At 30.5% G+C, this 15,042-nt stretch overlaps 1 protein-coding gene across 1 annotated transcript; it reads left to right on the forward strand.

The window, feature by feature from the left end:
* The first annotated feature begins 8 nt into the window (after nucleotides 1-8).
* On the forward strand, nucleotides 9-1,199 carry LOC149881560 (zinc finger MYM-type protein 1-like). Its single transcript, XM_090067149.1, has one exon. It carries the CDS (start codon nucleotides 9-11, stop codon nucleotides 1,197-1,199), a length of 1,191 nt encoding a protein of 396 aa, XP_089923275.1.
* Nucleotides 1,200-15,042: the final 13,843 nt, after the last annotated feature.

A 15,042-nucleotide genomic window follows, 5' to 3' on the forward strand; every position in this document is an offset into this window, starting at 1 on the left:
GTCCAAACATGGCTGGAAAATACAAAGGTGTGCAAGCAGTTTTGCTAGAAGAAAACCCAAACTGTATGTTTGCCAGCTGTGGAAACCACACTTTAAACCTTGTTGGTGTTGACTGTGCTGAATCATGCAAAGAAGCAATTCTTTACTTTGGAATTGTGCAGCAAATGTACAATTTCTTCAGCAGTAGTCCACAAAGGTGGGAAATTCTCAAGCAACATGTACCTGCTTCACTACATGGTATTTCCAAGACCCGATGGTCAGCAAGGATTGAAGCAGTAAAACCAGTTGCCCATCACTTGAATTCACTGAGAACAGCATTAAAAGGGCTGCAATCTCTCAATCTCACAGTATCAGTTCAGTCAGAACTTCAGTCCATTCAAAAGTATTTGTCAAAATTTGAATGCATTGTAATGTCATCTATATGGATGAAGCTCCTCACAATGATTCACCAAACCAATCTTATAATTGAGGCAAGAAATGCAACTCTAGATGTTGAAATGGAAAACACTAAAAATCTCATGGACAGCATTCAACAGATTCGTGAAAAATGGGATGCTGTTCTGAATGAGTCAAAATTAATTGCAATGAATATTGACATTTCACCAGAATTTTCTACCACTCGAAAGTTGAAAACACAATTTGATTCAGAACAGCACTATAAAATCAATGTATTTTATGTAATAATCGGCTCTATTCTAGCAGGTCTTAAACGTCGATTTGAGTCACAACAACAAATTTGTTGTATTTTTGGATTTCTTTGGCACTTCAGCAAGATGAGCAATGAAGAACTACTCAGTGCCACAACAAACTTTCAAAAAAAGTACCACAAGGAAATACTGTCTGATATTTCTGATGAGATAATCTTTCTGAAACAAATTTACTCCACAAACTTTACATCAGATTGCAAACCAAAAGAATTGTTTCAAGAAATATTAGAACTTGGACTGTCTGGTGTTTTTCCTAACATATCAATTGCTTTGCGAATTTTTATCAGTTTGCCTGTCTCAGTGGCTTCAGGAGAAAGGTCTTTCAATGTGTTGAAACAAGTAAAGAACTATCACCGTTCAACCATGGGACAAGAACGCTTGAATGGACTTGCAATGTTGAATATTAACTGTGATATTGCAAGAAAACTCGATTTTTCAACAGTTGTCAGTGCATTTGCAAAAGCAAAAGCAAGAAAAGCATTTTTAAAATAAAAATTATTACTAATTTGCTGTTTTTTTATTTATTATGCAATGGCAGTTATTTTATGGTAAGGGCCTCAAAATTTGTAAATGGCCCGGGCCTCACTCAGTCTCTGAAAGGGCCTGTATGTATGTATGTATGTATGTATGTATGCATGCATGTATGTATGTATGTATGTATGTATGTATGTATGTATGTATGTATGTATGTATGTATGTATGTATGTATGTATGTATGTATGTATGTATGTATGTATGTATGTATGTATGTATGTATGTATGTATGTATGTATGTATGTATGTATGTATGTATGTATGTATGTATGTATGTATGTATGTATGTATGTATGTATGTATGTATGTATGTATGTATGTATGTATGTATGTATGTATGTATGTATGTATGTATGTATGTATGTATGTATGTATGTATGTATGTATGTATGTATGTATGTATGTATGTATGTATGTATGTATGTATGTATGTATGTATGTATGTATGTATGTATGTATGTATGTATGTATGTATGTATGTATGTATGTATGTATGTATGTATGTATGTATGTATGTATGTATGTATGTATGTATGTATGTATGTATGTATGTATGTATGTATGTATGTATGTATGTATGTATGTATGTATGTATGTATGTATGTATGTATGTATGTATGTATGTATGTATGTACAAACAACTCAAGGGTTCCTTCTAGGATTACTTAATACATAAATGCAATAAATGGATATTTTATTTAATAAGAATATTATATACAAAATATCAATTTTTTTATATCATATGTTACTTTATTCATAGATTATTCTTTATAATATTCCAACTCTCAATAATTGAGTAAATTGCTCTTGTCTTGTTATTAAAAACAACTTTAAAAAATATTTAATGGAACTTTTTGATGACATATATTTTGAATGTTGTCAAAAAATGTACGATACATATAAGTTTATATCTTTAAATGTCAATAATTATCCTTTAAAGTTTAGGAATAATCACTTCTAGTTTAAGATATAAATGCATGTAAAAACACCATAAAACTTTGATAATGTATTATTTAATAAATTTTTGAATAAAGAAATATTTAAATCATCTACTATACTTTTTTACATGCATTATATACTGTTATACTTACTGTTGTATATTATGGCTACAGTTATACAGGAATTAAATAATCTTATTACAATGCCACTTTGCCAAAATATTTTATTTCAAAAAGAAACTCAGTTGCCTACCATGCAGTTGTGTTATTAATCTTCTAGCACACAGAATTGGTAGTTAAGAACTTAAATATACTTAAATTGTGTAAGAAAGGCTAATTATTTGAAATTTGAGGTTTCTGCACAAGTAATTAATAAGTAACTATGTTGGCAGCTACCAACAGTTGTAAGTTAGTTAGCAATTATCATTTTAGACCTAATATCTAAGTTTCTTTGGTCTAAAATGACAACTTATACAAATATTTTTTCTTTACTATTAGTAAACAAACTGAATTTGAACAAATTAAAGTTAAAGTTTGTACTTGATTTTACTCAGAATTTTATCATATTTATTCTAAAAAACGAAAAACAGAAAAGTTAACATAGAACATGTTATTGTAAGACTATATTTTAAAAGCAGTGGTCTAGTTGTGACTAAACGGCTCTGGCGTGCCATCTGTGTATATATATCGGACCATTATTGGAGCTCCAGGACTGGGATGCCGTAATAGGACCACATGACAGCTGCCATCTGGCAGACCAGCTCTGGTGAATCTTTTACAGTACAACAATGGTTCATACAGGCTCCAGCGTGCCTTTCATGGAGATTTAATGTCCCGTAATGGGATCGCCAGAACTGGCGTAGGCGGTGTAGTATGAGATTTTTACTCCCACTTTTTTTTCACTCCCCAGTAAAAATCTGCTCTGAAATTTTTACCGCGGAGTTAAAAACTTGTCTGAGGTTTTAACTCTCCTTTTGAGAAATTTTACTCTCAAGTTATTTTTAGCGAAATTACAAATAAACAATACATGCACGCCAGATTTGCTGACATATTTAGTTATTTAAAATATAAAACATATCCTAAAGAAATTTTAAATAAAGGTAATAAAGCCAATTTCAGAAGACAAACAATGCCATTTATAGTTCATAATAATGAGTTATATCATTTAAATAAAGCTGCAAAAGTTTCCTATTACTTCAAAATGTTTTAAACAACTTTGTCATTTTTATCGTGTTACAACTATCGTGTTACAACTTGAACCTAATTACCAGATAAACACGAAAATTTACAACCAGATAAACACTGAAAAAATTTGTAGCTTTTTTTCTTATTATATTTATGGTTTATAGCTTTTTTTAGAGAAAAGTTATTTGGAGATGAACAACAAAATGTAATAAAGCTTGTTCATCAAGTTAACGATGTCTCTGTTGAGCCTAAAGCTTTATCTGGTCATACAGGTATTAATAACACTACCCATCACATTCAAAGTAGATTTTTTTGGTATGCAATGACAAAGGATATTATAACCTATGTTTCTGAATGTCACCAATGTAAAAAGTCGAAAATTAGGAAATTTCAGTCAAAACCATTGCTGAAAAATATTTTAGTTCCAAAAGGCAATATGAAGCAAGTAGGAATTGATTTAACTTAACTACTAGAAGTTAATGGTTACAAATATCTGGTTGTATTAGTCGACTACTTCAGTAAATGGGTTAAAGCAGAAGCACTTACTGATAAAACTGCTAGAAATGTGGCTTTTATTTTTGATATGTCGATATGGTTGTTTTGAAATTCAAATAAATGACCAAGGTCATGAGTTTGTAAATGAAATTTCTAAAGAATTTTACTCAAAAACAGGAACAATTCAAAGAATGACAAGTGTATATCATCCTCAAGCAAATGGATTAGTAGAGCGACAGAATCAAACAATTAAATGTACATTAGTAAAGGTGCTGGATGAAGCTGTTCTTTGCAAATTAAAAAAACTAAATTTTTAATTTGCGAAAAATATATTGTTACTGTTACCCAAAAAAGACTTTTTTAAAATCTTGTTATGCGTTAGTTATGAAGTGATTTGAGCGCCATGTTTTTAATTACAAATTGCTGTAAGTTACAATTTTTATCTGCAGGGCATCTATTTCAAGGTTCGATTTTCAGAGTTTTTCAGGTTTGCGACATAGACACTTGGAATTTTGTAATAAAACTTATCTAACTAGTCCACCGTTATTATCAAGTACTTGTTTTAAATTTCAATGAAAAGCGGTTCAGATCAGGGTTTTTTCAATTTCTAATTAATTATAATTTGTAGTGAATTGCAAATTATAAAACACATGTGATACCAATTTATAAAAAAAAACGGTGCCATGTTTTTGAAAGGTGTATCATGTGCAGAAGCATTTTCGGATTTCCTTTATATAATACCTGCAATGATTTTTTGAGGTAATAATACCTAATTTATTTCGTTCTACACTCGTAAAAAACGCAGTTTTTACAGTGACGACAATATGATTGCAATTGTTACGGAATTAATGTTTTTTATTATTTCTACATTGTGTAATTGAATATATATCTTGTTCAACTCTCAATTTTGGCCAGCGCAAAGTCCAGATCTCAATCCAATTGAACATCACTGGGCTATCTGGATAAAAAATGTGGCACGCGATGTCTAAAAAGAAAAGAAGAGCTAAAGATCATGCTCCAAGAAGCTTAGGCTGATATTGAATCAGATATGACAAAGAAATTAGTTGATTCGATGCCATGTCAACTTGCAGAAGTCATAAAAGCTCAAGGTGGTCCAACTCGATATTAAAAAGTCATAAAAATAATTACACGAAGAAGCGTTAATCTTTAAGCCTAAATCTTTAAAATTTTATTCGGATACTTATTTAATGCTAAAAAATGCATAGTTTAATGTAACTTAATTTTTTATCATTTAAATAATATTATCGATTTTTTTTTTTTTGCATATTGAGTTCATAATGAAATTTTCTTTCAGAATAATCATTTTTTTTTATTTTTATAAAGTTTATTTTTCTGAAATAACCTGACTAAGTTTATTTTCCATAATAAAATGTTTTGTTCGGATACTTATTTCTCTAACTGTATATATATATATATATATATATAGAGAGAGAGAGAGAGAGAGAGAGAGGAACCTATTGTACTATTGACCACGTTGTACCTTTAGTCACCTCATCCTATTGGCCTACTATTATCATTTCGAAAAAACATGAAGTGCTATTTGAAATATTAGTCTATGACAACTCTTCTAATCATGCTTGGGATAGATTGTGTTGATCCACGAGAAATTGTAACTTTTAGCTCTTAAAAAGTAAATATTTGAGTTTATCTTACTTTGATAATAAGACAGCCATAAAAAGTTGTCTGGTTAACTTATGATACTATCAACAATAATCAATATCTTTTTTTTATGTAAAGGCGAAGATGATAATTTCTTAGCCTAAATGGGGATTGAGATGATAATTGTTAAAGAAACCCATCTCGTGTACCTTTGACCAGCGTAGGACGTTGTACCTTCGACTGATCCATGTTGCTCTTTGATATTTCGCGAACTAAAAGAGGGTAGTTTTATGAAAATTATCATTAATTCATGTACTTATGTATAATTGTATGATGATCAATTTCAGTTATTAAGTTAGTTGACAGCTGTAGCAACTTGATAATCAGGTTGACTATATAGCTTTACTTAATTTCTATACAGCCATAAAGAAGTAAGAGTAGAAAAATGTATAATCAAATCTGTTAGTATGTTTTTGTTTAAAATGTGAAGGAACAAGGTTGGTGCTTTTCTCAATAAGATGTAATGATAAGTTATCTCTACGTAAACCACAGCTAATGTATCTTGGTAACTTAATTTGCATTTAATAAAGAATTGAAAGTTATAAAAATGTTTCAATATGTGACCATTTTTAACCATCAAGTATTTAAAGGTGTGATGCAACAGGATTTTCCACAGTTCATATACCACTAAAAATCATATTTTCAAAAGGCAAAAACAAGTAGGAAGTATGACAAGTGCAGAATGAGGCAACAGCGCAATAATCATTACAGCCATTAATGCTACTAGAAATAACATCCCACCATTACTTGTATTTCTATGTGTTAAATTTAAGGAATACATGCTGAATGGTGCTCCTCCGACCTTTGGTTGAAAAACCAGTTCTTTTATTAATGGCTAATAAATGAAATTCATTTGAACAAGCCAAATTAGGAAAGACAACTATTACAAAAAGGTACGAGGGAAAATCACATACTTTAAATGATACACCTGAAATGAAAGTTATTTTATATTTAAATGAAAATGTCAAAAACACCTCTCCAAGAGAAATAAAACCAATACCAAAACAGATCGTTTTTTAATCTTCAGTCTTACACAAGTTTAAATAAAAAAAGTTATGATAAAATTGATTTTGGAGTAAATGTACTTGATATAGAACTAGAAAAAGCAAACAAGAAAATTGAAATAGTTTCGTGAAATTTGAAGGTCGAAAGAAACTTTTGACATTATGCGCAGAAGTTATAAAAGTTATTGGTTTAGTTTGAAAATTTAAATATCTTAAGAAGTCAGGAGTCAATAAATTTACACAAGATGAAAAATATTTCTGATTTGGATTTGAAGATACCAAAATGAGAATTTTACTACCATTTTTTTGGTCACGGATCATCTAGACATCATTATCTTATGGTCATATTTAAATGAATATGACAGCTAAATATTATGGTTGTAGTTGGATTTTAAGAGGTTTCTGGAGGTTTCTAAACCTATTTAGGGGAGATTCGTGTATCTTATGCTAGATTTTTAGTATGATCACATAACATTACTTCCTATTGGCAACAATATAGTTACTTATAAATATAAAATTCCGTCAAGTAAAAGTATTTTAAAATCAGTGAACCTAGGTGCAATTAGCCAATTTTTAATTGTACGTAGGCCACTAACTAGTATTCCAAATTAAAGAATAATATTTTTGCTCTTAAATCTAAAATGATAAAAGCATTTATTAGAAAATATATTTTCTACAATTCAATCACATTTGAATTTCCGACCTCAAACCTAGCCATTTCATGCAAAGAGCATCCAACTAAAAAAAATGTGAGTGAATCGAAATAAAATTGATAATTGATGTAATTTTCCTTTATTTATTTCAAAAAATATTTAAATAAAACAAAGTCGTAAAGATTATGACCATAGATATACTTTGAGACACTGTCCTAGGCACATGGACAATCAGTTGCCCTTTGTACAAGACTAGATAAAACCTAAGCTGAGAGGGGACTTACGTAATGTTGCATTTAGTAGTTATTGTTAAAAAAAAAAGCTTGAAATACAAAAAAAAAATCTGTTACTTAGTATTGTAAAACTATAAAAGAAACAAAAGTTTATTTCAGACCATCTAAAATTGTTTTTCGGTTATAACCTGCCCCGGCAACGTCCTTTGACACTTAGAATATGATTAAAAAGAAAAAGGAAACTAGTATTACCAATCAGCTGACTGAGTTGCATAACTTAAAACTTGATTTTCTAACAATAAAGTGAGGCGGGCTTAGATAGAAAATGATCTATGGTGCACAAATCTTCCCTAGATTGCAAGAAATTTAGACAACTTTGATTTGCTACAAAATGATTTTATTAGCTTTTATTGATATGAAGTTGGCCAGAGGTTTCTTTATAATACAAAGAAAAGCTATAATATGTTGAATAAGTCCAAACAACCCATGAATTTTTAGTAATAACATAATGGTGAAAGGAACAACATACCTCGGTCAAAGGTACAACGTCCATGTTGTACCATTGACCATTTAACTAATTTTTTAAAATTCTAAAAAATGATACTATTTGGCAAAATAAGAAAAAAGTAAAAAAAGTATAATTTTTGCCCTAAATATGAGAAAATAAGAAAAACTTTGAATGGTTTAACATGATTCAATAGTATAGAAAAAAAAAAAAAAAAAAACGCCATGAAGCAAAAAATGGTCAGATATATATTACATGGAATAGGATTTTGCACTTTAGATACTGTAAAAACTTCTTCAGCTCATCTGGTTGTGTAACCTTTTTCAAAGATGTGCATTCTCTTAATTATTCTTACCTTAACACCAACTGAAAACGTTGGTTTTGTTTTTGGTTTTATTTGGTTGGTTTTGGTTTCGGCTCTAATACTTTAAACTTTACAAATTGGATACAAATTTTTCTACACTATGTCTTGGTCGATTTATCTGCATTTATTAAAGAATTATTTGAAAGTTATGTAAATGTTTTTATATGTTACCAGTTTTAACCATCAAATATTTTAAGCTGTGATGCAACAGGATTTTTCACAGTTCACATACCACCAAAAATCATAGCTTCAAAAGGCAAAAACAAATACACACTATGTCTTTAATCTTCTTTAAACTAGCTTCAACAAAAGTCATTTTTACCGAAGAATAAAAAATATTATTTTATTCTTTGACTAAATCATCAAAAACGGTTATGTATAAATGAGTTGATTCGGCGCTAAACGTAGGGTTACCAATACTATCCATTTCTTTCAACATTTGTTTATTGCATACATTATTTCGAGTTGATATGTCTTTATTCAAAATGTAACACAGATCATGATGATATCCAGCATTATCAACTCTATTTATAGGTTTGCTCCATTCTTTTAACGTAAGATCCTCATTTAATCTTTTTTTTAGTTTTGAATCAGGTTCAGCAATGTTATGACTTGGTAAGTGCATCACAAACAGTAGCTTGTTAATGATAGAGTTTAATATTGACCCACCTTCATCCTTTATAGTGCTTCGCTCCGTAGCTACTTTGGAACTCTCTGAAAAATAAACTTTAATAAATCAAGTTTATATAGATAGATTTTGATCTTTCTCTTTTCAAGTTACGACCATTTTTGGAAATGTTTAACACTTCACCATCAGATCAATAACTTTTATACATTTCACAATACATTTTCATATTCAATATATAATTTTTTATACGCTTAATTCCGAAGGAGCAGCAGAATAGAGCGCTAAACATTTTAACTTTCATAATGTATTTCATTCATAACTACACGTTTATTACCGTTAAAGGTCAAAATCAATTTATGTACTTCTTCAGTATATTCTTCAAATTTTTCGACTTCGAATCACATTCATAGATCTAATTATATTTTTCTTCATTAACAAGCAGTTTTCATAGTCTTCAAATGTAACACTATTTTTAACAACTGACTTTTTACAAATTTAAATTACTTGTCTACTCTTGCATCCGACAATTGGATTGAATATTTTTTAGATTTGAATTGATCTTTGATCAAGTTTGAACATGCTATTAACCTTTTTACTTCATCCACTTGGTTGATTTGACTTACACTCACTCGCATCAAATCTAGCTTAAATATCTGAAACAATAACTTCGTAAAAGCCATCAGCTTCTATTTCGTAAATTTAACTGTCCATATCTGTGTATAATAGTTCTACTTTCTCTGCAAATTTGTTTTTCATGTAACCATAATGAAAGTCAATTATTATGTTCTTGCTTTAATTAAGAATGCATAAATTAAAGAGTACTGGTTTATTAAACACTAACTTTGTCTTTTTAAGATGTATAACGAGATTCTTATTAGTTATAAACATAGCAGCCAAGAGAAATTTCGGGCCCCGAGGAAGTTTTCTTAAGGGGCCCTTATTATGATCAATTACATACAGGACCAAAAGAAGCGTGCTCTGGTCATTGAACATGAAAAATAAAAGTTAATTAAATCTTTTTAAAAGTAAAAACTATTTAAATATTTAAAAAATTACTTTAAAAAATTGTTTGAACACACGCGGGGCTCCGGGAATCCCCCCCGTCCACTCTATAAAAGATTTATTATTGTCGTATAGCACAATCCGCAGAGCAAGACGATCTGTGGTTCGTGGTTCCAACCAGGAAGAGTGCACGGCGGTCAGAAATATTAACACGATCAAGAGACGATACAACATTATTTGTTAGAACTTTCATCTTCTTTTTCGTTAAACCACTTGTGCTTAGTGTGCTGGAAGCGGAAGGAGTCTGATATTTATCATCATAAGAGGAACTTGAGCTACTTTCACTCACAATGTCAACTGCTGATGAAGAAGAAATGAGTTCTGTTTTTTCCATCAGTTCCGCTTTACTGCTTTGACGCCTCAATTCCATTTTAGTTTCTCTGACTCGTTTTCGTGCCTCCCTAGCTGTTAAATTCCGATCAATTCCTGCCATGCTACAACTTAATGGATGTTCTTGCTACTGATGTAAAAATGCTTTATCTTCATCGTTTTTCATAATTTCTGATGCATTTTTGGTTGATATATCAAAAAGTTCTTCAAGATCAGCATGGAAAAGTACTTCTTTCATTTGACAGCTGTCCAATTTTGATTGTCGGTGTTTTTTTAGCAACAGATATTCGTCATAAAGTTTCTTTCTGCATTGTCAATTCTTTGAGTTGGAATTCTTCCTCTCTCCCATGTAAAATAAAAGTTAATTAAATCTTTTTAAAAGTAAAAACTACTTAAATATTTAAAATATTACTTTAAAAAATTGTTTGTACACACGCGGGGCTCCGGAAATCCTCCCCCCCCGTCCACTCTATAAAAGATTTATTATTGTCGTATAGCACAATCCGCAGAGAAAGGCGATCTGTGGTTCGTGGTTCCAACCACGAAGAGTGCACGGCAGTCAGAAATATTAACACGATCAAGAGACGATATTGCTTCAAGAACTGACAAAAAGTTATGTACTTTTATAGTTCATTGAGGCGTCAAAGCAGTAAAGCGGAACTGATGGAAAAAACAGAACTCATTTCTTCTTCATCAGCAGTTGACATTGTGAGTGAAAGTAGCTCAAGTTCCTCTTATGATGATAAATATCAGACTCCTTCCGCTTCCAGCACACTAAGCACAAGTGGTTTAACGAAAAAGAAGATGAAAGTTCTAACAAATAATGTTGTATCGTCTCTTGATCGTGTTAATATTTCTGACCGCCGTGCACTCTTCCTGGTTGGAACCACGAAGAACTGCTTCAATTGTTGCCCAAATACTTTTTTTCACTTCTTCTTTCTCTTCTACATGATAGAAGAGCAACCTCCGAAGAACATACCCTCTTGAAGAAAGTCTGGCAGTCGACAGAGTTTGTGTAGGTTTACCAACAACCCACACCACAGTAGAAGATCGAGTGGTTGCCATATTATTTCGAGTGGTTGCCATTTATTTCTATTCAAAATATATATATATATATATATATATATATATATATATAGAATTGTAGAAATTATGTTAATTTTTCCAGTAAGAGTGCTAAATACAGCGTAGAATAAGTAGAGCGAATATATTATTATTATTATTATTATTATTATTATTATTATTATATAAACTAAATAATTAGCTTGGTTTATATCACATTACTTAAAGTTTCACGCAATAGCGATCATCAGATGTTATAAACCGTAAAAAAACGTAACGACAAAAAAAACGAAAAAAGTGCTATGGAGTGTCTGCTATGATGGCATTAAAGTTTTTTATTGAAAATTTATTTTCGTGGCGGCACTTTGATGTTAGTTCGCTTCGTTTATTGAGCAAGTCTAGTTTCGAAGTAATAATGTGGTACTTTTCGGTCAAGCACAAATTACAGTAATTACCACCAGGTTTAAATGGCTCTGCCTGATCGAGAATGTTCCACGTAAGGATGGGTTCTAAACCTTTACTTTTTCACTCCCATACAAATTTAGAAAGTTCAGTGGAGTTTGCCTTACTTTCATAATGAAAAGAATTTCTATGCTTATACCATCTGTCTTTAAAGGTTTTTTCAGTGAGCTCAATGTAATAATGCCCCTTTTCTTGCTGCTGAGATTTTACATTGCAAATATAAATAAGATTTTTCTTAAGATATTTTCCATTTAGTGGGTATGCAGCGGTTTGTCGGCAATTGCATGATTGGCTATTATTGTCAGTAGTATTAGAATTCTTTTGTTATGAGCAGTAATATCTTTCTTAATATTTGGGAGGCAGCTGTAACTAACTTTTACGTTGTTCCGGTTAAAATGTTTGTGAAATTTATGTTCTTTAGGAAAGATTTATCAATTAAACCCAAAAATATCTTTGCTACGTTTGTTCTAACGTTCAGTGAAAACGGAGGGTTAAACCAAATAACGTTTCGTTTTCGAAATCCTGCATCACGTTTTGGCGTGTTTTGATTGAAAAAAACTTTTCCTTTAAATCTGCAAGAATTGAGAGCGTTGTTATAAAACGGTGCGGCTCTATCAAAAACCTCTTTATTTGAAGATATATTACTGATGCGGTTAGAAATCATTTTCGGTATCGATTTGATGATATTAGGTGGGTGATTGAGTTGTCGTTGATATACATAGGGTTATCTCCTTGTTTTCTGTAAGGTTGAAAAGTACTGTCAAGGAGATTAAGTGTGGTGTCGAGGAAGTTTAGAATTTTTAAATTAGATTTAATTGTAATAGTAAGGTTCAATTTATCTTTAAAAATGTTGACAAAATTTTTAAAAATTTTTTCAGACTGAGAGCCGCTGATATTATAGAAGCAGCAGAAACCATCATCTCTGTAAATTCCTGTGATATTGAGCCCGTATTCACTGGCAATAGTATATAATATGTATAGGCCTACTAACTTGCACGGTTCGGCTCCGTCAAAACTTCCCATAGTAACGTCGAAACCAGAGTCGCCTGATTTTTTGCTCCACATATTATTTCCTGCGAAAAGTAAAGTTTTCCTAGTATGGTAGATGATATTGATTGATTCATCAGGAATTAAGGTGAACTTCATAGCGTGTATTAAAGAATCTTGAAGTAATTGTTTTGAAATAGAAGGGTAGAACTAGTTAATGTTGTATTGAATAAAAGTACATAACTTTTTGTCTGGTATGAACTTGAACCATTCTATTACTTCTTTTGTATTATGCAATTGGTGTACGGGGGTGGCTTTTCTCACTCTGCTATTAATATCATCTAATAAAACTTTACTAATTTCCCCGAGTTCTGGTTTAGCGGGGTTTATTAAACGACACTGAGGATTGTTGGCAAAATTATCCTTGTGGTCTTTTAGGGTAATAAATGCTGAGTTCATTGCTAGACATTCTATTCTATCGTATATGCCCAAATTTTTCGCAATTTTTTTAGCCTCTATATTAATACTGTTATACTGTATTAAATTAGATATTTTGTATATTTTAGTAATATTTTCCGCATAAATGATTTCTAACCGCATCAGTAATATATCTTCAAATAAAGAGGTTTTTGATGTGTATGTACATACATACATACATACATACATACATACATACATACATACATACATACATACATACATACATACATACATACATACATACATACATACATACATACATACATACATACATACATACATACATACATACATACATACATACATACATACATACATACATACATACATACATACATACATACATACATACATACATACATACATACATACATACATACATACATACATACATACATACATACATACATACATACATACATACATACATACATACATACATACATACATACATACATACATACATACATACATACATACATACATACATACATACATACATACATACATACATACATACATACATACATACATACATACATACATACATACATACATACATACATACATACATACATACATACATACATACATACATACATACATACATACATACATACATACATACATACATACATACATACATACATACATACAAACATACATACATACATACATATATAATGTTGATTTTTTATTAAACATGAAAGTTTGTTTGTAAACAAAAATTGCAGTATAAAAGGGACAGGAGGACAAGTTAGAAACCAAAGGAGGTCTAAATTTACTCCTGTAAAAGACCTAAAAGTGATGTTTATGGTAGCTCAACTTTTCTATTCATTTTTCAGGAAGAATGCATACATGAATATGCACATTTGATTTACATTTATTAAACAATCTTTTATTTCCCCAACATCTAACTCCCCTTGGCAATCATTCCATATTTGTAATTTTGTGCTTTTGCATTTCTTAATATTCTTTATATCATCTGCAAACATTTCCAATGCTCTTTTTTGTCCACCATTTAGTTTGTGAAGTTCGAGTCTTTAATTAACTTTGTGATCTGTGGTTTAAAAAAAAATTTAATGTTAATTTAACAAACACAGTGTGTTAAAGTAACATTACAGTATAACAGTATTAATAAAGAGGCTAAAAAAATTGCGAAAAACTTGGACATATACGATAGAATAGAATGTCTAGCAATGAACTCAGCATTTATTACCCTAAAAGACAACAAAGATAATTTTGCCAACAATCCTCAGTGTCGTTTAATAAACTTTGATGTATACTTCAGTTCAGTTTTCAGTATAAAGCTTCTAATACGAAGGTTTATCTAGCTCATACATATTTCTATGAATGTTTATCTAGTTCATACATTTTTCTAGTTTTATTAACAAGACAAATAAGTTGCTTTAAAATTTAATTTTTGCATTTTCTTAATAGAATTGCCTTTGAAAATTATTTTGAATTGAAAAAGAAATTTTGAAGTGGCAAATAGGCATTTTTTATTAGCTTAAGAAAATCATTTTCATTACTTACAAGATGTGCGATGTTGTGATGAGGATTTTCTTGATTTTGAGATTGAAATTTTAAACAGGCTAACGATTTGGGTTATGTCATTCGTTTTATTAGTAACTCGACTTTCTCCGTTAAGTTTTTACTGCTTAGGGGAGAACCTTAATGAATGGGACGATTATTGAATGGGACAAACTCAGATTCTTATACAAGCATCGATG

Source organism: Hydra viridissima, unplaced genomic scaffold (genome assembly GCF_058129835.1).
Source record: "Hydra viridissima isolate aposymbiotic clone 2 unplaced genomic scaffold, HvirCarnegie_v1 scaffold_11, whole genome shotgun sequence".
NCBI lineage: Eukaryota > Metazoa > Cnidaria > Hydrozoa > Anthoathecata > Hydridae > Hydra > Hydra viridissima.

Bases quoted from the DNA above. Each gene is read 5' to 3' on its own strand.
- LOC149881560 (XM_090067149.1), top strand. From the start codon at position 9: ATGGCTGGAAAATACAAAGGTGTGCAAGCAGTTTTGCTAGAAGAAAAC.